General features: G+C 35.2%; 1 protein-coding gene across 2 annotated transcripts in view; it reads right to left on the reverse strand.

The window, feature by feature from the left end:
* Positions 1 to 5,386: 5,386 nt before the first annotated feature.
* PCDH7 (protocadherin 7) overlaps positions 5,387 to 26,247 on the reverse strand; it is a 265,363-nt gene continuing 244,502 nt past the window's right edge. For both annotated transcript variants that reach the window (XM_057377421.1, XM_057377420.1), the window contains exon 4: positions 5,387 to 7,920. In XM_057377421.1, coding sequence (XP_057233404.1) covers positions 7,541 to 7,920 — 380 coding nt within the window. In that variant the 3' untranslated portion in view covers positions 5,387 to 7,540. The remainder of the gene's footprint in view (positions 7,921 to 26,247) is intronic.

Raw genomic sequence — 26,247 nt, forward strand, 5'->3', positions numbered from 1 at the left:
TCACACAGAGCAGCTTTTCAACCCTCTCTGGAATTCACGATAATTTTATTTATCAGCATAGCACCAGATTATTCTAAATTCAAGGCATGCTTGTTCTACCACCTATAAGGACCCTTTTAATATTCAAGCAAGAAGTGATGTGTGAGTGACTCTACCATAATTTCATGCTCCTRAAGATAAGGGTGGCAACATGATGTCTTCCAGATGCTCAGAGGTCAGAYGGAAAAAGAATATGAAATCACCTGTTGTTCCAATGCTCTCTTCTAGTTCAGAGCAAGGTGGGGAAAAACTATGTAGGAGCCAAGCTGATTCCAGGTACTGTCAACAAGAGGAGATGAAGATTTAAAAAAAAAAAAAAAGGTCTGATTTTTGTCCTAGCAGCTTATATGGAACAGGAGACTAGAATAAAGCTGACACAGGGTTGATAAATTTCCAGTTGCCTATCTCGGTGCTCACCACACACTGCCACACTAAATAGTAGACACTAATTTGTGTATTTTGTTCTGTCTTACTAAACCTTAGAATAAATACAGGACCTTYTACTGAAGGTCTTTGCTGTCCAATATTCTGTCTCTCTGACATTGACTAATGACAGAGAATTTTATGGAATTTTAAAATCTACTTCAAAAGCAAGAGGTGTACATACATATAAATACAAACACACACTTATCCAAGTTGTCCTTCTGYAACATTTTTTTATCCTTCTTCCACTTTTGCTTGTGAATTTTTCAGCCTCTTCTGTTTTGGTCCAGCCTTAATAATGAACCATTACAGTGCAGCAGTTTGTGGATCTTTTCAGACTAATATCTTATTCTGATTTCTTCACTTCTACTTGTCTGATCAAATATATATTCAACTAACTTCAAACAGACTATTAGCACCATAATCTTGCCATAGTTAGAATCAGCTTCATTTTCTGGAATCATGTAACAATTACTATGTAAGAAGAAAAAGAGTCAATATGATTTACACCAATTAGACTTAAAAGATAAACCTGAAAGTATGTTTGGAAGAAGTAAAYGTACACTTTTGTGGGGAAATGATAGAATCCAGTATTTCCATTCAGGGAATTCTGTAGGTGCTGGAAATCCCTGAGAGGTAGGTGATAAAAAGACACACATTTTTTTCTCCCTCTTTTTTCTAGTSTTTCCTTCCTTCTCTGATTCCCCACAGGACTGGGAAAAACTTGAGTGAYTCATTGTTATTTAAGTTGTTCTCTTCATGACACGACAGTTTTCTGAGTGTAAATTTACCACAGGAGTAGAAAGCATGGTATTAACCTGCTTCTATGCTAGTGTGGCTACTTTATTCCCTCTGTATTTTTCTTTAAAGCACAGTTGAAAACTGTGGKKTTTTTTTTTTTWWAATTAATTGTTAAAATGTGAACATRAAATAGTTGGTTGCAATCCTGAAAWTRAAATAGAAATATGAAAACTATAACTTGCCTATTTGGTCTTTCCAAAACTGTCATCTCCTACAGTGAATGCTGTGGAAGCCTACTGAAATTTGCTTTAGTAAGCTTACAGAGAAGAAAGACTAAACAACAACATTCTTTAACCATTACCTAAATCTTTAGAAACACCACCTTAAATGGAATCACATGCCTTTTAATTAGAAAGAATCCTTTCCCAGATATTACATACTGTAATAGCCAGAAATTATGCATTAATATCTCCCTATTTTCAAATCCCTAAATCAGTTTGAAAGTCCTAAAGGGATTTATTTCTATCAATTCAGTACCAATTACATTATAGCTTTTTGCTGTTCTTTGTTCCCTTTTTTTCTCCCAGGGCTATTCGATACCAACACAGCATAGGTATTTTGCATTTTCTCCCCCAGTTTCCTTGTGAGCAGATCTAAGTCTTTAAACCAGCCACCCTTGCRTTAGAAGAAAGAGCTGTATGAACTGCCTGACTACAATCCTACCATTTTACTAAGAAATACACTTGTCTAATGCTAGCGTTCCTTTCTTTTTTAGCATAGGCTAGATGATTTGCATATTTATGAGCATCTTCTATACACTCCCCTCAGGAGGCTCAATAAAGACATGAAATTATTTCTGCCTAGGTCACATTTATTAATTTCAGTCTCTGCATAAGATTTACATTTTACTGCAGTGCGGGAGGGAGAAATGAAGCCAGGGTTAAAGGGGAGCATAAATTGTTAGCTTTTGCTAGCTTATATCACCCTCTCTTACCACTCCTAGTGGTTCAGAAAATTTATTTTATCTTTCTGTAATCACCTTCCTGGATGCAGTGGGTAAACAAGAAAGCGCAGATAAAAGACAAAATAAACAAACATAAGGTTATGCCTTGCATACCACAACTGGTATAAAATAAACTTGAAAGCTTGATTGAAGCTACTCATTAAAATACTGCTGCTGCTGGAAGTGGCAGAGGGGTGGCTCGTTCAAGTGCAGTGTGGGACATCCGGGGTCAGATGGCAAACAGAACTCTCTCCATAGGCATTGCAGACTCCGACCTCTGCTTATGGAAGGAAGAATCTTCTTTGACACCTTCATTAGAGAAGGCTAGGAAATGTTAACTTAAGGCACATTCAGAGAAAGAAATTTGCAATGTGAAGTTTATTTTTAAAAAAAGARTTGTGGCCAGCTTGTATTTACAAAACCCAAAGCCTAATCTGTAACTAAGGTGAAAAGATACAAATGGCACTTTCTGTGGTGTTCACTGGGAAATTGTATGTGATGGTTTGCAAGGTCTCTGTAGCAATTCTGTGTTTTGCATAACACAGAGGCAGGGGCTGGGAGGAGTTGTGACCTTCAATCCCTCTGCCCACAAACACATTTCTCACATATTACAACTGATGCAAATCCCACCCTAATGGCTGGTTTGGAAACTGCTCTTTAAAAACAAGMAAGCAAGCAAACAAACAAACWAACTAACTAACTAAAAGACAAAAAAAGCTATGTGTGATCAAGACAGCTAAGGAATAAACTCTTTCTGTTTAGGTGTTACTTCTTGAGGAGGGTTTGTTCTTCATCTGCAGTTATGCTGAGATGGATAATTTGATTCACAGCTAGACAGAACTGGAGGCTTTTATTTCAATTWTTTTTCTGAAATTCTGCATTAATTGGGTTGTTTTTCTCAGTATGGATGCTTCAGTGACATTTTAGAATTTATTAATAGTTTTAAACTTCTTGGAAAAAATAACAACATTGCTGATAATAAGAAAATTGCCATTCTATAATGGAAATACATGGACTTTTGCTAAAGACTTGTTATTCCACTTTATAKGACTGTTTTGAACACATCTTTAAAATAAGGCCTTTTGATCAGTAATCAGAAACAACTGYTCAGGTTGCAAGTGTTTCTGCCATGAATACAGCTGTCCATGAATACAGATGTCCTGAATGAAACAGCCTCCATCAAATTTCACTCTGTAGACAGGTAAAACCTCAGCTACATTTGCAGCTGAATCTGTGGCCAGTTACTACAGAAGTGTCATCTTTTCCATTCAAAATGCCAGTTAAATATTGAAACTAGCATGTGATTTAATCCAGTAAAATTAGAATAGAATGTCCAAGAAAGTAAACTGGCAAATGGGCAACCAGTTGAACATGTTATATTTTAATTTGCAGAGACAAAAATGACAAGCAATTTATTTACATAAAACTGTACAAAAGCAAATTAAATTATGTAAATATTTCATAAATAGAGGTGGACTAGCGTTTAATACATTTTGCCATGTTTAGCATAGTTGCGTGCATAGTGACTCATAATAAACAATGATAAATTGTTCTCTGCTTCACTATCAACATCCAAGTTGCAGAACAATAGTCAATGATTAATATTACAAACAGATCGTACCACACTGAATGCAAGTGCTTTAGAATTTAGGAAAAAGTTGTCTGAAAGCATACCCCAGGTAGCTGGTGAATGTTGTCTTCTTCCTAGTGTTTATGCACTTTCAGTCAGGAACACAACTTCACTGATGGACTTTCATTCCTATTGCTTTTTCATCTGCTTCTTTTCTTAAGAAAACACTGTGTATTTATCACCAATGAGACAGAAGGAAACTTATTTTATTGTTCAACTTCCTTACAAGTGTTTGGTGATGGCTGGCTTTGTGGCAAGATCTTTATCCATATTTATGATTTTCCTGCTTGACAACATCTAGGGTAGCCTTTCAGCCAAACATTTCAATCCCATTTAAGTTCTTCTCCCACATAAAAATAATGTTTAACTTTTTTTTTTCCTGAAACTCAGGCAGCAGGCCAGTCAGAAACCATATTCAAAAAACATAGTGGGTCTGAGATYTGGAATGATCCTTAGATTTTAGACCAAAGCTATTGAATTTTCTAATACATATAAAGTTATATATTAATGCATCAATCTATTAAGGTGCCCTAATGTAAAATACATGCAAAGCTCATTTGAGTTTCTCATGGAAGGAAAGAAAAAAAAAGATGATTTCTATACTGTACAACTAAAATGGGATGAAGGCTAAAAGCTATTAAAAAATTAATTGTCAATTTTCCTGGCAACATGAACTGGTGACACCTTGCTAAATAACTATCATATAGACTGATCAAACCTTTCCAGGCAGCAGAATTAAAAACAAATTAAAACAACCCCAAACCCCACACAAATAGTAATAAAAAAATCCTCAAGACTTACTTAAATCACAGCCTTGTGTTAATAATGCTTAAGACTGGTCCATTAACTGAGTTTGGCAAAAGGCTTGTTTTTAAATATATTATTTATAATTTCTCAGAAAATAAACACAGGTAAATATACAGGTTCAAAAAAGTTGGGAATAGCCCCTTACCCCTCAGTGTCCAAACCCATCTACCACTTTACCATAATAATAAGTATAAAAGGCACAGTTGCATATTTTGCATTCACCCTAATTATTTTTTATAGCTTTATTTGTTTATTTTTTATACAAAAGAACTCTTATTTATGGAGTGGCACCAGATTTAACCTATTTCAAATAAAGAGGAAAAATACAAACACAAAATATATTTGCATGTCATGCCAGGTCAGAAGAGTAATCAGCATATTAATAGTGGCTAGTTCCACTAGAATTACTGTGAGTACTTACAGTAGATAGAATTTTTTAAAAAATTCTTTCACACTCATTTTAGATCTAAGGAGATGCACACAAGAAAATTATTTCATGACTGTCTTATGTGGTGCAAAAATTGGTGAGTGACTGCTGATCCATTTAATCTGAAGGTCTACTACGACCTGTATTATTAGYCTTGTAGAAAAAGTGTCTAAAGATATATGGAACCCAGCTACCTAATTTATTTTCTTGTGTGTAATATTAAATAAAATCTTATTAAAGGAAATTCTGTTGAACATTTGTGTTATGCAATTGTGTATTCTGTTGAAACGTGCAAGAAAAATGTGTATACATTACATAAGCATTTTTAGAAGCATTTTTAAACAGGTACTTACAGATTATACAAAGCAGTAACTGCTATAYGCAGTCTCATAACAAAGTACTAGCTTGCATCTCTCCATATTACTTAAATAATTAAACATAAAAAAATGTTCAATCATTATTAATCTTTGATTTTAATATTTTCTTTCTAAAATGTGCCCATTCATCATAACTGCTATACACAAACTAATGTTACTTGAAGAAAGTAAACTCGAGAGAGGAGAATGAAAAGGCCAGTAATGGCACACCCCACTAAATGGAGAAGTGAATTCAAAAGATAAATGTGATGAGTTGCTTTGATTTACCAACCTCTACCTTAGGCTTTTTAAGGTTATTTCTATGCAATTCTTCAAAGCAAGAAACTACCCAAACCTACATTATGACTACAGTACACTAGAGAGCCATCTAGCCATGCCTTCACACCAGTTAAACAGCCAGGGATCTGAATGCTTTCCCCCTCCTTGAGCTGTCCTTGCTGTGTCGTTTGATTGTCGCTTTTTGTCTGAGCTTGGTCTGTGATTATTACTACAGCATCAACTACAAAACAGTTGGTTGATGTTCTGCATGTTTTGTTGCTTTTATTGCACAAAAACCTGTTTCATTTCCTCTTCCTTTCAAGAAGCATTCACCATGAGAATTGTTACAGCTCTTGCATATCACAGTAGCTTGGACTCCTTTTGACTCATCTTGACCTGCTAGGTGTCATACCACTRTTTGTCAGACCATTTTTTACTTATGCTAAATGTTCTGAGTCTTGACATCATTTAGTATTGCACTTCTCTTGGTTTTAATGCACTTGGTTTCAAGAAAGCTTTCATATCATCATCTTTGACATAATTGAAGCAGTTGATAATCTGCAACACTGATGGCCAAAAACTTAGCAACCATGCCTTGCAATCTGAAAATAAGCTTTTGTATCCAAGTTGTAATGTTCTCTTGTTTCTGCATTATCCCATTGTCCACCTTTYCCCTCCCATCAAGCATTCCCATTAACACAGCCTTCTCTTCTACTATTTTTTTTTTTAAATTTTGATCTTAAATATTCCCTGGAACTGGCATATGCAGCATATCATATGCAGCACTTGCTGCAACRTATCATGTCATTACAAAAAAATGCACATCAGTTCCTTTGGGCATTCATCTGAACCACATTGGAAAAATAAAATTGTTGTCTGGGCTTGTGAACTGTGCTGCTGTGCAAAACGTAACTGAAGGTGTGTCATAAGTACATGTGTTTATTTGTGAATACATTAATTTTCTAAGTCAAGCCCCAATACTYAGCAGTTCCCCTGATCCATTGTGTGATCTTTGGCCTTTTTGTTATTACAATCTTCCCAGCTAGATGTTAGTCTTGCCCAAAATAATGATTTCATCAGTTTATCATTACTATCCTACGGTATAAGTGTCAGTAATTGTGTTTACATTGAAATAATCGTTACAGAGAACRAGAGGAGAGAAAGAGACACAGCAAGACACTTTTGTTCAATGGATAAAACAGAACSAGAGTTCATGATTCACAGGAAGGTATTCCATGTTTTTGACTGCAGTCTCAGGCTGAACGTATTTCCATTGCTTCCAGCCTCAGATGAGAGGTGAGAATATTAAAGCTGTGGTCTTCACAAAGTGCCTATTAATGATTATTCCTTTATATTTATCCTATATCGTTATGGTTTCTGAAGGATTGTCCCTGGTGGGGATCAGCAATATTCAGATGATATGTTTTGAATACATTTTCCCTGACCTGTTATCCTCAACAAGCCAGATGACAAACAAACAAAATGAGTGGCTTAATTCATGCTTCTGCAGAGGGGAAACAACAGTGTGTTGTGTTCTTTTTAATCAAGCTTGCTACTATGGGAGGAATTTGCAACCATAGCTCTAGGAAAATAAAAATCAGCGAGGGGGAATTAGACATGCAAGTAACAACAATGTTTTCTACATTGTACAGTATAGTCAGGCAGACAGTATAATTACATGCCTGCTATGGAGGCAGAAGTGGCAGGCAGATCTTTTGTCTCTTTGGTGGCCCCCTTTTTTGTTTATCATTTTTTTCTTAAAATTGTTGTGATTTTAAGACTTTTGCCCCATTTCTTTCTTATATTACGAAAGAACTTTGTTGCTGCTTTTTAACCTACAGGTAAACTTCTCTTCTAGTTAGAGTATTGACAGGAGATGGCTTGTATTCCCCTGTCTGTGTAAGGGGGATATCCTCTGGATTGCCTTCTTCATTTTTGCTGAAACTGGCTGCACTGAAGGTCTCATAGGATGAGGTCAACTTTTTGTTAAGGAGGTTTCTGTTGCGATCACCCATGAGGGAGGCTTCTCCATTGGCCAGCTTTTCCTGACTGCCCCGTTCATCAACAGGCATGAAAGTGGAGAGTTTTGGCTGGCTCTTCGGCTTTCTCTCCGGAGAAGTGCGGACTGGCATCCAGCAGGAGTCTGAGTGGCCATATTCATCACATTCTCGGGTACACTTCCCTGTTAGGGCTACATCTGGTAGAGGTCGTGAATCTGAAAAGAAAAGAGAGTTGCCTTTACAAATTAATATTATGATGATTTCCATTGAAACCGAGAATCCTTAAATTCAYGAAAGGTATTTTTAAAGGTCTTTATAGAAATGTTGCAATCAGCTCCTCAGTAATGAATTTTTCATATTGCATGTGCCCATAGGCAACAAGCAGATCTGTACAGTTATTTTCAACCTTAATAACTGGAAAAAAAAAAAGGCTATTAATCCTCTTCCTGTGCTTGTAAATCAATTCCAGAAGCTTTTGGCATTAGGTACTGAATTAATTTTGATGTCTGAAAGAGTCAAACAAGCACTTAAKTCCATACTGCCAATTTTCTTGAAATTATTAAAAATACCTTTCCTTGAATTTTTTTTTGTAGAGAATACTCTGAATTTATGTGAAAGGATACTGAGACCCTGCACCCTGCAAATATTTATAAGCATAATTAATGTCCTGCAAGTGAGCAGATCTGATATTGAGAGACTGAAGTTTCATATAATGTAAACTTCCGCTCGCATTTCTGAGGATTAGGCACTTGTTGTTMATCCACATAATACGTTACATAGGTTGTACAATCAGTAACTGCAGGAGCACATAAAACGTTTGCTATGGGTTGTAAACTTTATCAAACATGTGCAAATAAAGCTGTTCTGTGTGTATATGTGTATGGTAGGGCACAGGATGAATCTGAGTGCTGCCTAAAGAGAAGCACTAATATTTTATATGTGATTTGCTGTGTTAGGAGGTGTCCTGTTCCAGATCAATTTGTGTAAGCTTTCTGTACTTGTAAGAGCTTTCACTAAAAACCAGCAAAGTTCAAGGGCTTGCAGGATTGACTCCTACTTGTTAGCAAAGCAGGTATATTTAATATTTGTRTTTTGATACTTGCATTACAACTGAATTTAAGTTACCTCAACTGTTTTAAGGAATGGGTAAGATTCTGAAACCTTGCTTTTATTCAGTTATAGAGTACTTTATGGCCTAAAGGAATAACTGAAACTGCCTACAAAGTAACAACATGATATTCAAACAAAGTTGACAAAGAACRTAAATCAACAAATAAATTTTTCTAGTATGCTTGATATGACTTTCATGATATGACTTATTTGATGAAACATTTAGGGTTTTTTTGATTAAAAAATTGATTATCTTAGAAGGGAGCAAAGAACTTCAAGATGGAAGCATCATCAAGTACTTCATACAAGCTGTGGCATTTTTCTACCTTCCCACTACAACACCAAAGTTCTTGTGAACAGTATTTTTTACCAGTAATATAACAAGTGCTTTGTAAAAACTCTTTCAAAGGCTTGCTCAACCTTCATTTTATTACTTGTTTTGTCAATTTTTTTTTTTTTTTATTTTGGCTGATAGATGACCCTCTCAAACAATGACAATTACAATTGTGAATTTTTAATAAATTGATTAAAAAACCACAGCTGAAGATAAAAAAAATAAAACAAACAAAAAAACCCTAAAAAAAACCTATGACCAAAATTTCTTTGCTCTTCCATAATAAACCATTTTAATTTAAAATGTTTACAACAGGTGCCTGCAGAGAAAGCATATTTCATTTCAACTTCTGTRGATTTAATTCTGATAGAACTGCACAAGCTCTTGAAAGTCAGATTTATCTTCATCCTGTCCTGTCTTTTTCATGCCTTTAAACATTAATTTAATAAGAATTGTTGCAGTATTGTAAAGAATGTGTACACTACTTGCTATTAACAGGTGTCAACATTTTATAGACTCTACTAAATGTATTCTTAATATTGTATAAAATTTTGTATTTCAATGAAATATCACTGATTTTAAAGAGAAAACAGTATTGGTGTCTAGAYAACTAAGTAGCTAACCCTGTAGCTGGGTGAGGATGGGACAAGGAAACTGAGTGGTTTTTTTAATTATTTTTTCCCCCCCAATTTATTTTTAAGGCTTTTGCACTTAGATGCAATTCCCACTTTTTCTTTTCTTTTCCCAGTGAAGAATGCAATACTGTGGAATCAGCCTATCAGTTTTCAGATGTCTGTGTTCTGCAGACACACACAGAAGATGGGGATGGTAACAGGAAAATCCTCTTTGTCAGCTAAATCAGCATTATTCTGACACTCCCCAAAGGTAAGAAGCATAATTAACTGCTCAGCTGCCCCAATGTGCTTTGATTTTTAAGTAGAATTTTCAATATTTCTACAACAGGGCCAATTCCCTTTAATCTCCGTAAACTATTCAAACAAGMACCTTATTTCCAAAATGGGCCATTAAACACTATGGTTGCTGCAAGTATTTAATTATTACTCTGACATAATATTAGCAACTGCTGATCAAGGCAATATGTCTGACCTTTATTTAACAGGCATAGGAATTTATGTTTACTTAAAAAAGTTTCTTTTGTTGTTTGAGTTTCAAAGTTTTTCAGACTGAAGCMACAAGTATCTTCTATCTGATGGTGACTTTTAAGCTCAAACAAATCTCAAGTGAGCAATACATGGGTTCATAAAAATCCTTCCCTTACTGGTGGTCCTCGAACCAGGCACCTAAAAATGAACCATTTTGTATTGCAGCACTTCTCCTATTCACTTCTAGATAAATACCAGAACTCCTTATTTTAAAGCATGAGGACTTTACAATTCAGCCTTGTACCTTTAACAAGAAGCAAAGCCCTCCAAGTCAGTGTGTTGCTGACTTGCCCTGTTGGGTTATGTGATAAACTTCATCTTCACATGCACAGAAGAGCTCAGAGAGACAGTGGAGTAATGTTATCCCRAATTATACCCTGGCAGATCACTCCCAGGATCACCATGGGGCAATCAGACCCTCAAAGATCCATCTCTCCGAGCCCTGAGGAACACAGGGGTGTAAAGTGGCAAATAGGAACTCAAAATAAGGATTCAGGAAGAATAACCATCTTTGTGTATACTGGGGATTGCTGTCTAGGYATACAGAACAATTAAAGGAAACAGGGAAAAGGAGTGTCGGATAGCACAGGGCTTAGGTGATGTTTAGGGGAGAAACTAAACGGAAGACAAGTCAGGAGTTTAGGTGATTTGTGGAGGAGCAAGAGTGGAAAAATAGCCATATAAGGGGATAAAAGGGCCAGTCACATGTAAATAGTTTGCTGGCTAAAAGGTTTGTCTGGTTATGTCCTGTGTGAGATGAACACAATCTRTCCTGTTTTATTAAATTCCTTTCTAACTCTTTTCTGGGAATGGGCTCTCTACTACACGTACATGTATAGATATGGGAGTGTCCTCTCTCACTAGTGGACTTATACCCTGTCCAGCCAGAGAAAATGACAGAATGAGGCCACTGGTGCTGTTTGTGTTCATGTGAAGGCTTTGAGTGTCTGTGATCTGTGTGGACAACGCAGTGTATATTTGGTGTGTGTGTGTGTGCTCTGTGTATGCTCCTACTGGGAATATACCTTCATCTTTCCTACTGTTTGGACTTGGGGGCATGGAGCATTAGCAGCAGCCTCATCTCCCTCAGCTGTCAAACCTAGTGTCATATATTTTTCTCTAAAACACCTTCAATTAATATTTGACACTTACAGTTAATGCAGCCTTCTACTCCATTGCTTTCTCACATCTGTTCTTAGAGCTTGAATCAGTACAGCATGTAAGCACGGATTTAATCTAACATGGTTTGAAACCTGTTGAGTTTTAATTGCTCTTCTGTTTAAAAGATTGACATTGCTCCAGCATTTTGGGGGACAGAGAAGTGGAAGGAGGGAACATTTTATGYATGAGTGTGTATGTTATATCAGAAGATGAATAAAACAACTAGTACAGTCTGGATTAAACTATTACCACTACCTAAACTAGTCAGTTAAGAGAAAATGGAGTGCTTTCTATATACTGCATCTGATAACATCCATCTAAAGTTCCTTTTGGACAAACTGCCACACTGCTATAGCTGCAAAGTAACTGCATTTTTACTAATTCACTGAAACAGATCAATCCTCTTTGGCAGAGTAGTGACTCYATGCTCAGCATTTTAAATTACTTGGCCCATGGAGTTTTGAACTATCTCTAAATATGAAAATAAAAATAACTTACTCTTGTCCTCTAGTATAATTTGCATTGAAACATATCTATCTCTAAGCAAAATGCTTTTTAAAGTGCTTCTAAGTTTAAAAACTAAACATTCCAGTAATGACCCCACCGAGAGCTGTCAAGACTAATGCAATACGACGCAGCAAAGAGTTTGACAGGACAATTGGCAAATCATCAAGGAGCAGTATAACAGATTCCTACCACAATTACATATCTGGAAACCAAGTTAATTTAGTGCTTAAAATGCCACTTATTAACCAAAAATTTTATCCCAATGGTAATTAGTGAGAAAGATGTGTGATACTTCTTCCAATATAGAAAGCTGTAGATTTGGRATTCGGTTCTAACAGTTTATATAGACTAGTCAAATTCAATCTTTTATCTGCACAAAAAGATCATCAGAAGATGTCATCTTAGTTATTTTCAAACATATCTTCACAYAGTGTCTCTAGATCAGAACTTACTTCTTGACAGACCTATTGTAAATCCATACCMTGAAATGTAGATATTTAGAAAAGATTTTAGGTATATATGTAAATGGAGACTTCAAAAATGAACATTTTTTATGCGGAATTTACTTGCCACTGCTCAAACTTCAGCTTGCAAAAACACTGGAGAACACTTGTTCAAAATGTCTGAAAATCTGCTTTCTCACTGTATCTGATAGAAGCTCCYACCACAAATTTTTAAAAGCTAGCTGATAAAAGTTGATTTTTTTTTTTAGTTTAGTGACTATTCATCCAACAAATCCTTAAATATTTGCAGCTAGTTTCTGAGACAGTGATATCTTTTATGTTTTCCATAAAACTTTGTACAAACAGATGTGAATGAATGGAGATATTTATGTGTATGCTAATGTTTCTGCTGATTGTAGCTGACTCTTCCCTTAGGCCTGGTAGGGTTTCTTACTATCAAAAAGGGAAGGCACCTACCCCTGCAAGGTGCACAGGAGAAAAAGGTTGTTCTATCTCCAGTTTAATGCCAAAGAAACTAACAACTCAAATATTCCAACCAAGCAGTTTTCCACTATTTTCTCTCCTCCCATTCCTAATCAAAAGAYGTTAATTCATTTAATCAAGGACATAGACAGTATTATTAACTCAGTAGTCAACAAGCACACCTGGGGATTTGAACCAGGTGATTTTTAAGATCTCTTCCATTCCTAACCATTCTATGATTCTACATGTTACAAGTTATGTTCTTTCCTTCTTTTTTGAGAAATGTTGTCCAGAATCCACTGACTAYACTCCACACATTTTTTGACAACCATTTTTGTACAATATATTTTATAGGCACACAGCATTATTGTCTACTCATGACATGGTCCTAGCACAGACACTGGAGAGCAATGCAAAGAACTTTTTGCTTTTTCATCTTTGTAAACGACACACAAAGTTGATGGTAAGAACAAACTTAAGATGCAGTCCTAGCTGTAGATCTTTTTCTTGGAGGAGTACAAACCCACAGTAGCCATACAGTACCCCAGCAGTGCAGCAGTACTTCTATGAACCGTGCAGCTTGACCCACAGGATCTCAGGAGTCATTGRCAGATGAGTTCTAAGGAGTATCTATGACAAATCAGTGACTAAAGGCAGATTTTGCTTTCCACATTGATGGGCTTTTAATATCCCTGTATTATTCCATTTATTGAGGACCTATAAAAAGGGCATGTGCAGTAGTTCCAGCTACTATGAGAAAAGGAAAAAAGAATAGGAATGGTTGATTATATAGTAAAGAAAGAAACTATGGTTTGGATGAGCCCCATTTGTTCCTGCATTCTCTACACCAATATGTTACATTCAGAGGACCATCCAAAATTCAAGTGAMACACCATCATATATAGGTTTTATATTAAAAGGTTGCGTGTTTTATGAGCTGTGTGATCAGGGACACAACAGAACTCTTAAAGCATAACAAGTATTGACTACATCATCAGAGAACAGTAATGCAGAAAACAGCTGAGAGGGTACATATTGTAGAAAATCATTGTTTAAGGGGGAAAAAGAAAGCAACTCTGCAGTGATACACAGTTACAACTGTACTGTTGTTTGAATTCTTGCCTCCTAATTGCAGTAATTCAGGAACCACACCCCAGTTTGTGCTGTGGCATATTCCGACATGCCAAGACACCACAAAAATACTTAAGCATGTTTGAAGGCATCAGCAATTTCTTTCTCTGCACCTGAGGCTAAATACAGTTAAACAGCAATTGAACATATCTCAAGAAGCATTTAGTGCCCCAAGGCTTGGACTGCTGTCATTCTGAATGTGGCATTATCGTGTACTGCAGAGATAGTGCATGCCATCTCTAAAACAGTCCTACTGAATAAAGTCAAACACAAATCCACTGCTTGAGATACGCCAACTGCACTGAACTAATGAATATATTAATTGCTTTTGGACTAGAATAATTGCATGTATATCATGCCCAATTCTGAAATTCTTTTCAGTGCTTGTAAGATACTTGAAAGCACAGAAAGGTTTATATGTACATGGATAGAATTAAAAATATGGTGTGACAAAGTAGGACAGAATAATATAAAATAATGAATCCTGGTTTTTTTTGTTTTTTTTTTTTGTTTTTTTTTTGCAAATGAAAATGAATATAGAATGAAAATGAGAATTTTTAATACTTTACTTGAAAAATGATGGACAAGTGTCCCTTCAACAATCACTAAAACCAGTGAGACAAACTGCTGTATCATGTCCAAAGTCCAAATACGTTACAGTTCTGAGACCAGAGTGACATTTTCAAAACAAACATGCATTGCTAAATAGTCCTCTACTATTTAAACTAATAGAAATAAAGCAAAGAAAGCATTGCCATAGGAAAATAGAAACAGTTAAATAATTCTTTAACATCTGAAAAAAAGTTCATGCTAAATGAATGAAAGTGAATTAGTGAGAACAGAAATAAGATTTGGGAGAAAACAGCCCTGTAATGTAGCTAAAAGGCACGAAAGAAACCCAAAARTGGAAACAATTTGTTTTGCATGCCCCTAGTGAAAAAGATCAAAAGARATGTCTTGATTGCAGCAATGACAAATCATGTTAGAAATTAGAAAAAACTTTGAGGATGAATGAAGTAGTGATGGAAGGAATGAGTTTTACAAATGTCTATATTTTTTTTTTCCCCAGGATAACATAAACGTAGCTAATCATACCTTGGGAAAGAAAGTGCACTAAGTGACCTCTAAATTTTCCCTTCAGCTCTGCAGTTCTATTAATGTGATTGCTAACTCTCATGTGCTTTGGCCTCAGTCCAATTCCTAACTGCTTCTGGGTTGAGATTCTTGACTAAGTCAGTAATAAATCAACTTCAGATGGYGGGCTTCAGTTCAACAAAAAATCCATTTTAGAATCCTTCTTAAAGTTTTATGGTAATAAAATTACAAGCAAAATCCAAGAATAGTTGGACCGCTTATATCAGGTGTTAATCAAAAGAATACAGAAACAAAAAGCTCAGAAGGCTAAAAATGTCCTGCCCACTCTCAAGTTCTGACTTGATAACTTAGCATTTATAAAATCTTTTTGCCTGAGACCAAGCATATCAATCGTACTTTATAACTAGTTTCTTCCCAAAATTAAAGACTGAATATTACTTCTACCTGTAGTGGTGCAAAATATTTTGTGCCTCTGAAGTCCATTAAACCTGAAAGTGGTGTAAGAATCAAAATTTCAAAGGTTTTTAAAACTTTTATGACATTTTAGTTTTGCTTCTCTTGAATAAAACTGTCTCTGCTTTAGGGAGGAACTTTCAAAAAGGATAATGAATGTATCAAGCTTTAATGGGGATTTATATGCTTATTAAACATACTATACCAGTCTATATAGCTGTTTAACATGACTCAGACATGTACCCAAAGAAATATTGCCATAGTAATAAATAAATATCACCCAAGGAGTAATATTTCTGATTGGGATTGCACAATTATTTCTATCAGAGTCACCTCCAGGAGGTTAAGGTACAATACTCTTTAACTGTTTCCCTAATTATGGAATAACTTGATAAAAATATTTCTTGCCTAAATTAGTGATTTTACCAGCTCAGTTAATTGTATCTGTGTTCCTCAAGTAATCACCCGTTATTTCACAACTACCTTAAAAACTGTTTATATTAAAAACAGATCTATCAGTTTTTGGCTTTTCTTTACACTAAAAAAAAATAGTGGTACTCCAATGGGCCAAAATCATATTGTTSTGGTGGTCAGTGGAGAACAATAACATAAAGTGCATACAAAATTTTATTTAAGTGAAATAAAATTCAACAGGCTTAATTCTAGGCAAATATCAATTTGATTACATTATAAAAATAAAGGAAAGGCCATTGGAAACACTGTTTTCACTTGTTTGAGTTGTGTTTATCCCTTAGTTCAGACTGCATTATTTCATTTTCTTTCACAAACCAATTGCRTACATATAATGAGAACTAAGAAGTATCGGCTTATGGGATACCAGTGGTGAGTACCATACTAAATACACCACGCTGAATCTAAATTCCCCAGATTTTAATTTTCTAGATTTAAACGTAATTGCTGCAAGACTGCTTGTAATCCTGTTAAATCCTTTGATAGCCTGATTTACTTCTATCACTGAAATGGCAACATATCCTTCAGAAAAGCGGGACTTACTGYGGCTTCCTGAAGTAGCACAGACATTAAGATGTAGGAAACATTTAAGCCGTCTAATTGTTCTGCCAATCTAATGCTAAGGTATTAATCTGTCACTGTGTCAAATTACATACCTTTAATTTTTTTTTCARTAAAATATGACAGTGCTTAAAAAACTCTGAGCTGAAACAATTTATGGAGCAATTAGGATGTCAGCTCTCCTAAAGATGACTAAAAAATCTGAATCAAGGCTCGAAAGTCACCATGACTTCCTTGATATTCCTGCGAAACTGATGGGATTGCAGGAACTCTTAGGGAACAGGGGAGCTAGCAGACATTATTAGCTCACCTCAGCTGTTCCTCCCTTTCWTTTTATTTCCTGGTGATAAGGATTTAATAATGTCTTTTCACATCAGGAATGGACTCCAGGTAGGAAAGAAGTGCTCTTGCTACAGAAGACAAAAACAACATGACTTCCCCTCATCTCCCTTCAATTTATATCCATCTCATTCAAAAAATAACTTATTTTTGGAGATACTAAAAAAAAAAATTTCTAAGCAATAGTAATGAATGCAGCATTGCTTTAATTTAGAAACTAAAAGCACAGTCCCAAAAGATGTTAAATGTCTTCAGATCTCATGATATCTCACAAACATCTCCAAAAATATCCAGAACTGATAATGAGAGTTGAATACATGGAAAAAGTCAGTGACTTGGAATTTTAAGCTCTTTCATAAGACTGATATTTGCTGAAGCACTATAAAAATTCATTATAWATGACTAAGGTTTAGGTTCAAATGGTGACTGATTAAAAAGATAAGCCCCCACTAAGCACATGGCTGGTTAATTGCCACAAGTAATGGCAAGAAAAAAAATCAACAAAGAAACAGAAAAACTGAACCACYTTTGCTTATCAACAGGAACTCAAGTAAAATGCTGATTGAGCATTTCTATATTTAAGAATTGGCTTTAAGAGAAAATACTGATTTCTTTTCTTCATATCTTTCGCTGAGTTACTTTTCTCTTACAGAATTATTCAGGCACATGAAATAGTAACTAGAACTGATTATCTTGATAGTACCACTGCATTAATGAAAATGAAATGCTTCATATAATTCTGCTTTGTGTAGCAACACATTGCTGGATTCTGGATACTTTTATGGATGTTTTATTTTAYACCTGCCTATACAAAATAAAATATTATTTAGCCATATATATTAAATAGTAGTGCTGCTTTCATAAAAAGTGAATTACTCAGGTTTCCAGAGGCTTTCTGTGTGACTCATGTAAAGTTTATTTTACAAGTCATAGACTCTCAAAGGTTAAACTTGAACAGTAAGAGTAAAATGAGATGAAGCTCTGTTAATTTATATTATGTTATTTTCAAATGGGGAAAAGAACAAAGTTCTCCTTGCTCTGCATGCAAATGATCACCTAAATAATGTAGAGCTCAGCATGAAGCAGAAACAAATAACTTGTGACTACTTGTCTTTTTAGCAGCTGTCAAGAGAAAGTCATATTGAAAGAAAAAATACAGCAGTCATGTGAAAGATCCATTTAACCTTCTGTGTCATACAAAGGGAACCTTATCCCAAACAATGGGGAAAAAAATCTTATGTATGAACTTATCTGTTCATATCATACATGTTTCCCTCACAAATGGACATATAAATTTTTAGTTTTACTTAGTGATATTAGAAGATCTGTGATACAGAACCAAATTTAATTCAATGCAGTGAATTGAAAAGAACAAAGAATGCATTTTCATGTCTTTAACAGAAGTTCAACATAACATAAAACTGAAACGAATGCTAAAAACAGAAATAAAAACCATTATTGTGTTAATTCATGTTTTTCATRTCTAAATATACTTCAGAAGAAATGGGCTAACTATTTTACAATATATTGGTCATCTTCATAATGCATGAAGCATAACAGAAGTATAAAATACAACTCAGCAGTAAATGATAATGCTTCTACTTGTCACTGGGAAAGAAAATTATTTACTGATTAACTAGTTACAGAATCTTGTCTTTTATTCCATGTCAATGGCATGAGTCACTGTCACTGATATTTAGAGGAATTATTTTYGGAACTTGAGCTTTTCCTAAGGAGTAAAATTTTCCTTGGAGCTATAGAATCATAAGATAATAAAATATTGTGAGTTAGAAGGAACTCACTCATAGTGACCATTGAAGTCATACTGCTGCCCCTTCACAGGACAGCCTAAAGAATCACATCATGTGCTGAGAGCATTGTCCAAACATCTCTTGACCTTTGTCAGGCTCAGGACCATTAACGCTTCCYTGGGGAGTCTATTCCAATGCTCAACTACCCTTTGAATGAAGAACTTTTTCTAATATTSAACCTAAACCTCCCCTGACACAACTTCAAGCCATTCCCTCATGTTCTGTCACTGATAACGACAGAGATCAGTGTCTGCCACTTCTCCTCCGCTCAAGGAATTTGTAACTGCAGTGAGGTCTCCCCTCAGTCTCCTCCAGKCTGAACTGACCAAGTGACCTCAGTGGCTCCTTGTAAGGTGTCTKCACCATCTTCATAACCCTCTTTTGGATGGTCTCTAACAACTTTATATCTTTCTTATACTCTGGTGCCCAAAACTGCCCCCAGCACCTGAGGTGAGGCTGCCCCAGGTCAGAGCAGAGTGGGACAATTCCCTCCCCTGCCCGGCTGGCGATGCTGTGCCTGATGCCCCCAGGACAGGGTTGGCCCTCCTGGCTGCCAGGGCACTRCTGGCTCAGATTCAACTTGCCGTTCACCAGGACCCCCAGGTCCCTTTCCCAGCACTGCTTTCCATCATCTTGTTCCTCAGTCTGTCCCTACAGCCAGGGTTACCCCCCAGGTGCAGAATCCAATACTTTTCTTTGTTGAAATTTACATGGTTGGTGAGTGCCCACGCTTCTGATTTGTTAAGATCTCTCTGAAGGGCCTCCCTGTCTTTGAGGGAGTCAGCAGCTCCTCCTGTATTTATATAATACATGAATTTGCTCCATGTGTCATCCAGCCCTGTGTCCAAGTCATTTATGAAGATGTGGAAGAGCACAGAGGATTGAGCTCTGAGGAGCCCCACTAGTGACAGGTCCCCAGTCTGATGTCACTCCATTCATTCCCTGTTACCCTTTGTGCCCAACGGTGAGCCAGTTGCTCATCCACCCATGTGTTCATCCAGCTGCGTGCTGGACATTTATTCCAGAAGGACAGTGTGAGAGACAGTATGGAAATCTTTACTGAAAGATTACATCAACATCCAAAAAGATTATAGCAACTGGCTTCCCTTGATCAACTAGATGGCTAATATTTTTATAAAAGAAAATTAAGTTTGACAAGCAGGACGTTGCCATTATGAAGCCATGCTGTCTGTGAATGATGATTGGATTGTCCTTCAGGTGTTTTTTAATACCTCAAAAAAAAAAACCACCTAAATTTGTACTTCCTTTATAAGTACTGATGCTTTCTCATTGCAGGGAAGAGGGAATGTTGGGGGTTGGGGTTTTTTGCTTTTGATGTTGCTTTTATAGTAAGTATGTGGAAAAGTCTTCACACCTCAAAAAATGAAGGGACAAATATAGAAAGATAATGAATCTCTCAGTGTGATTTATGTCCTGCTCAAAGGGTTTTTTAAAATTATTTTTTTTATTGATTTTTCAGCTGTGTCTGCAGATTACAGTGAATTAATTGCAAACATCAGCTCAGAATTGCTCCATATTTATGACAGATTCATCTGGGTTGCAGTCCATTAGTAATTAAGTATTAAGCACAGCGCTAATTCCGCTTGAGCACATATAGCTGATAGACCATAATCCTACACATGAATCACAGGGATGTTATATGAAAAGAGGTTAGAGTTTATCTCACTAYAGAATGAAAAAGTATAATGGTATTTTTTTTTTTCTGACAATAGAAAGTATAGAAGCAGTTTGTATGAAACAAAACAAAGAAAAAAAMCCAAAAATGTTACTTGCAAATTCTAAGCTARTCAGAAACAGTCTCAATCCTTCATGTGAGGGGTAGAATCTAACGGAGCCTGCAGTGTTTATCACCGTTATTTGACCACAAGTATTCAACAGTTTCATTCACTCAGCAGTTACAGATGGTAAAGAAGTTTAGCTTTTACTTTATAAATAGAACTGGGGAGTGATGGGTTATATTATACATTATTGGACTTGAACAGGGGTATCAAATCGGGAGCTATCTCTCATCCCTGTGATGAAGATACTGGAGTCTAGATGACTGGGTAACATTGTCTTCAGATTTCCTAAGAYATTTAGTTCCCTTGAGTATACCCTGCAACAGATTTCTTGAGATATTCCTCCAACTTTTGTGAAATATTTCCAGGCCCCAATGTAAAACTGGAATAGTTTTTGTCAGAAGTAATTGCAGTGGAAGTACTTTTTAAATAAATCAATTCTCTTTCTTGCTCTAAGAATCTTAAACACTGCAATTTGTCTCCTCTTAATCAAAACTAGTCAGTATACCTTTGTTTAAGSTGGTTGCCAAACTGTATACTATACCCATAAACTTGTAGAACTCCAAAAATATTCCATGGTACCTCTGTGACATCCCCAGATTTCATAAGAAGTGAAGTGTATATATTTTGGACTATTGTTTCAGAGCTAGCATCTACTTTTTCCAGAATAAATCATAAAATCTCCAGTTTGTTTTATTCATTTAAATATCAAGAAGTTTCCTAAATTATTAGTTTATGCTTTCACTCAGACTTCAGTAGAAATGGCAATGTTAAGCTTGCTTCACTGGCAATGCATAACTAAAATCTTGATAATAGGGAGGAAAGAACCCTAATTATGTCTGCTAGGATAGCATAAAATTCAGCCAAGCAAAACACTAACAGTGAGGTTAMATTTTCTTTTTTTAAGAGTACATATGCAATTGAAAAAAAATTAACATATTAGTGTTTTAGATATATTGACTAGAGGAGAGGAAAATAAAAAAAATAATCCACTGGATTATTCCCAGTGTAAATCCACAGAGTAATTTCTACTAATCTACCCAWGTTAGCTGGAGCTGTCATAATCAGTTAGCAGCTGCTGGACTGTTTTGAAAAGCCAAAGAAGACACAAAACACCAGTGTTTAAAGGGTAAAAAATAGGAGCTGGACTGAACACAAAGAAGTAGAAGATGGAAACAAAGTAAAATCAGCAGATTTCAACTGACTTGAAAAGCAGSTATTGTTAAAGCCAATAAAACAATTTGGAATTTTGGCTATTATTTCAGTTAAATTTTTAATAAACTTTTAATTTCCTTTCATTATATGGTTATTTCCCACTATTTCACAGCTAAGCCACATGGTGCATACTTTGTACAGGCATTTTCCTTTCAGGCCATTCTGAATATGGTTTCCTGACAGAAAAATATTTTGAAGAAAATTATTCTCTCTGCAGTGTTTTAGTCTCTAGCTCCTTTCTGAGATCATAATAGAGGTGTCAGTTGGGATTGTGGTTCTTGTGAATGTAAAGCATTGTGCATTGAAGTGTAACGAATTTATTCATGTAATAGATTCTGTATTGGCTGGTACAATTGTTTTCTGCTTGGTTCTACTATGAAGCTGCAACTTCAGGCAAAAAATTGTGTGTCCAAATATCARTCACTGGAGCCACATTTATTATCAGATGAGGGAAATTTTCCAGGATTCTTCAAAGAGTATGGCATGCTCCTACCAGAGCTGAATGAAGTCCTACCAGAAACTGTGCATCACAACTGGATATTTCACAGACCTTKTACAGAAGCAAGCAGCAGAGAAAGCTGATGAGAGTATTTCATACCCTTCTGTAAACAAAGCATTTCTGATAGCGATCCATTAAATTAGGTCTAGACTATGCAGAGCAGATAAACTCACAGTCCATAGTGGTGGACACCAGTGATTAGTTTATGAAACTTACACTTCAAGATAATTAACTTAAATGGATTGGTAAAGCATAGCTATATATGCATATATTCTCTTTTAAATCAGAGATTAGTGGTTAGTTAGCTAAAGTAGAAAATGATCTGTTTACTTTAAAGTGATACAGATAGAAAGAAAATGGGAAAACTACTGTGTTCTCAAAATATTTTGACAAAAATACTTATTGGCATTAAAATTAACATTGATTTTATTCTGCTCTTTCTGGGAAGATATTTTGAGACTCTATTTTTTATTAGACTGTTTATGTATACTCTCAAATCTCTTTCCCACCAGGTGTGTGAAAACTTTTTAAATACGTAACAATGCAATAAACAACTGAACAAACTCTCAGTGCATGTTTTACCCTGCCAGAGACATGAACTGCAATTACATATAYCGTGAGTTTTGTTACTTTGTTGTTACTTTGTTCAGTTGCAAAAGCATTTTTGGGGTTTTTCTCTCTTTCTGTTTACTGATGCTTTTAGACACTGAAAATAGACGATGTACAGAAAGAGGTCAAAATTGACAGCAAAACTGAATCAGGGCTTCTCATGCCAATGAAATAATAAAAACCAGCACTGTTCTTACAGCAACAATAATGAATATAAATAGACAAAGGCTCTGAACAGCTACTGGAAGAAAGTGAATAAGGCATCCATTTCAAGAAAAAAATCTTTTCCTGCCATCATGGATAGCTTTGTGAACTGGATAAATTAGGATGCCCTTTAAACAATTTTCATGCTTTGAAAAATGTCTGTGAGAGACAGGTCTTCCTTATTTTTCTATAAGGAATCAGACTTAATAGGTTGAATTTTACTTGTAATTTCTACACTTTTGTTTCTCATGTCTATCATTCCCAGATAAAATCTGTTATCTCATCTTAGACATACTTAAATACTTAATATAAGTGCTTTTTTCCCTCCCTGGATTTATTGTCTCAAGCACACATATCCCTGTATCTCTAGAGATAACTTTAGCAGAGTGCAAACATCATCCAAATAATTGTCATTAGATAATAAAGATTTGTCCAATTCTTTTCTCTTTAAAATTAAGTCTGTCAGTAAATGTGTAGATCTGCATCAAAGTAATTTAATGGGATAACTTTATCTGATTTTCTCCCATGTAAAATGCTGGAATATATACTATTTTTAAAGAGAGATCAAAAAAAAGCAAGTTTCTTTGCCTTTGTGATTGATAGCATCTTCTAAACCCACAAGTTTAAAAGTCATTTAATAAGTGTCATATCAATTTCATTTCAAGAGATTAGTAGATTTTTGTCTGTCACTAAGTGATTCTATGGACCTAATGTAGTTTGTATCACATCTGTTTGAAACTCAGTAGAGAAATATCATGCCTTTAATTGAAACTATTTGGATATAATTATATCCTTTTCTGGAATAAAAAAATAGCAATTTGTTATGATACAGATGAATATCATCATGCTAAAAGAGAACAATTATTCTGGTCAATATACAATATTTGGATTCATAGGGAGGTCTTAATCTGAATTAAAAAAACATATCTCAGAGTTCAAATTTCAAGAGGTGGAAGAGATGGAAAAGGAAGAAAGAGCAAAATGGAAATAAAATTTYCTTGCTAAGTCATAAAAACAAAATATCATTTAATTTCTCTTTTGTTAGATTCTCTCATTTATTACACTTCAGTCTGTGAAGATTTGTCTAGCTGCAGGCATCTTGTGTTCTGCAAAACAAAGCTTATACAGATTTCTACAATAATCTGTATTTTGAAAATTCTCTTAGGAAATTTTAAATTATTTTTAAGACCTCAGCTACATAAACTTGCGAAAGGAGTGAGCAAAGACTTTAAATATAAACATGCATGAGAATTTCTTTCTGGTTCCATTTTACCTAATCTGTTTTTCAGGAATAAATAATACACACCTAAGGCATAGCTTTCACAAGATGCATTACATCACTAGTACATAGCATTTAGAAGTTCAGTCAATCCAACTTCATTTAAATTTCTAAAAAGCATTAATATTTTGTATATTCAGAGAGTAACCTCATACTGCTCTGATATCCTTTGAATCAAATATTTCTGTCATCAATGAGAAGTGCAAATTCAAAATAAACAAATAAAGCTGGTGGCATGGTAAACATCTGAAATTTATGTAAAGTATGATCCAGATCTGTTCCAAGGATAGCAACTGACAATTTCAGYGGAACAGAAAGGAAAGACAAGGTCTCTCCAGATTATATGTTTTGTGTCTTAACTGTAATAAAGTGGATGAAGATTTATGCAACTTTAGACCCTTTGCTACGGCACTGACACCAGCAGCATATCYAAAGCATAGATAATGTCTATTTATCTCCAAAAAGATAACAGGTACATTAAAGATGGTTCCAAAATTTTTACTATATTTCACTGCACCTCATCTATTAAGTTTACAAGGACAGAGATAATAAAACCATGATAGAGATAATAAACCATGGTAGAAAATACAGTTTAAAGATGTGTTTGTAGTTTGTCATATAATTACTGTGTAATTCAGCTCAAAAGTGTAAACCTGCTCAGCAAAGCTGCTCAGCTGCAACGTGTGCRTTTTTCTGGCTGAAGAATTTTAGGATAAGTGGAACTCCTCTGAGGAAAATGAAAGATTGCTTAATTCTCAAGAGTAACTACACTTGTTTAACTGAGAGAATTTTCTATAGCTCAGTGGRGATCTGTGTCCCTGATCCAAAGCTCTAAATTTATGGGTGACAGAATGAGATTTCCAGGAGACTGTAGTGTTTATTCCATATAGGTGTCTACTAAAGGTTACTTGATTAAATAATCTGGAAGGAAAGGATATTAAAGAGAAGTGKTAAAATACATTTTTTAAATATTCATGTTCTGTTTAGCTCATAATTTTTTGTTTTCACTTTTAAAAACAACAGAAAAAATGTTAGCTTAATACATGACATTCTAATAAAATAAGACTTAGGAGAATATTATGATTTTGACAGCTCTTGCTGTGTTATTTACACTGCAAGACTCAACCAAGCAGGGCATCAAACAAATATATAAACAAAGGAATCTTATGAAAACAGCAAAAAAAGAAAAATGAAACTGAAGCTACTCATGGAGCAATACCAGCTTTGCTTTACCTAGGAGTTACACACCTAAATGCTGAGTAACCCAGAAATATAGTGTGATGAAAGAAAATAAATTCTGGTCTTACTAACAACTCTTTTGCTCTAAAACTGCAGTGATTTATTTGCTGATGATAATATAAGATTCAAAAGTATTAGTGTTTTAGAAACTTGAACTAATCCTTAGTCACAAAGCAATGTTGCAAATAACTGCATATCATTTTTAGGAAAAATAAATTTGTAAGACAGATGTCTGCTATGATATACCATCGCCATTTTAAAAATACTACGTTTCATCCTACTAACCGTATCAATGGCAAGTTACACGTGCCTACACATGGGGGAAACACAACAGACAGACMCTAGAAGAGCACTACAGAGAGACTGAGATTGTAAAATGGATTAGAACAAAACTAGTGTTTACAGGATCGGAAAACTTTTAAGTAATTAAGAGTAATTTTCACCAATTTTCTCTGCCTACTAAGAAACTGAAATACAAACTATAGTACACATACTGTTCCACTTTAAACTTTTTTTCTGGTCTTCCAGGATATTTTCAGGAATTATTTGGATTGGGGGATTTTATTTGTTGGGATTTTTTTTAAGGCAGCAAAAGAAGGTTAAGAAGAACATGAAAGAGGCATTTCTGTTTATAGA

Source organism: Malurus melanocephalus, unplaced genomic scaffold (genome assembly GCF_030028575.1).
Source record: "Malurus melanocephalus ecotype Western Australia unplaced genomic scaffold, MMel_1.1 scaffold_314, whole genome shotgun sequence".
In the NCBI taxonomy this organism is placed as follows: Eukaryota; Metazoa; Chordata; class Aves; order Passeriformes; family Maluridae; genus Malurus; species Malurus melanocephalus.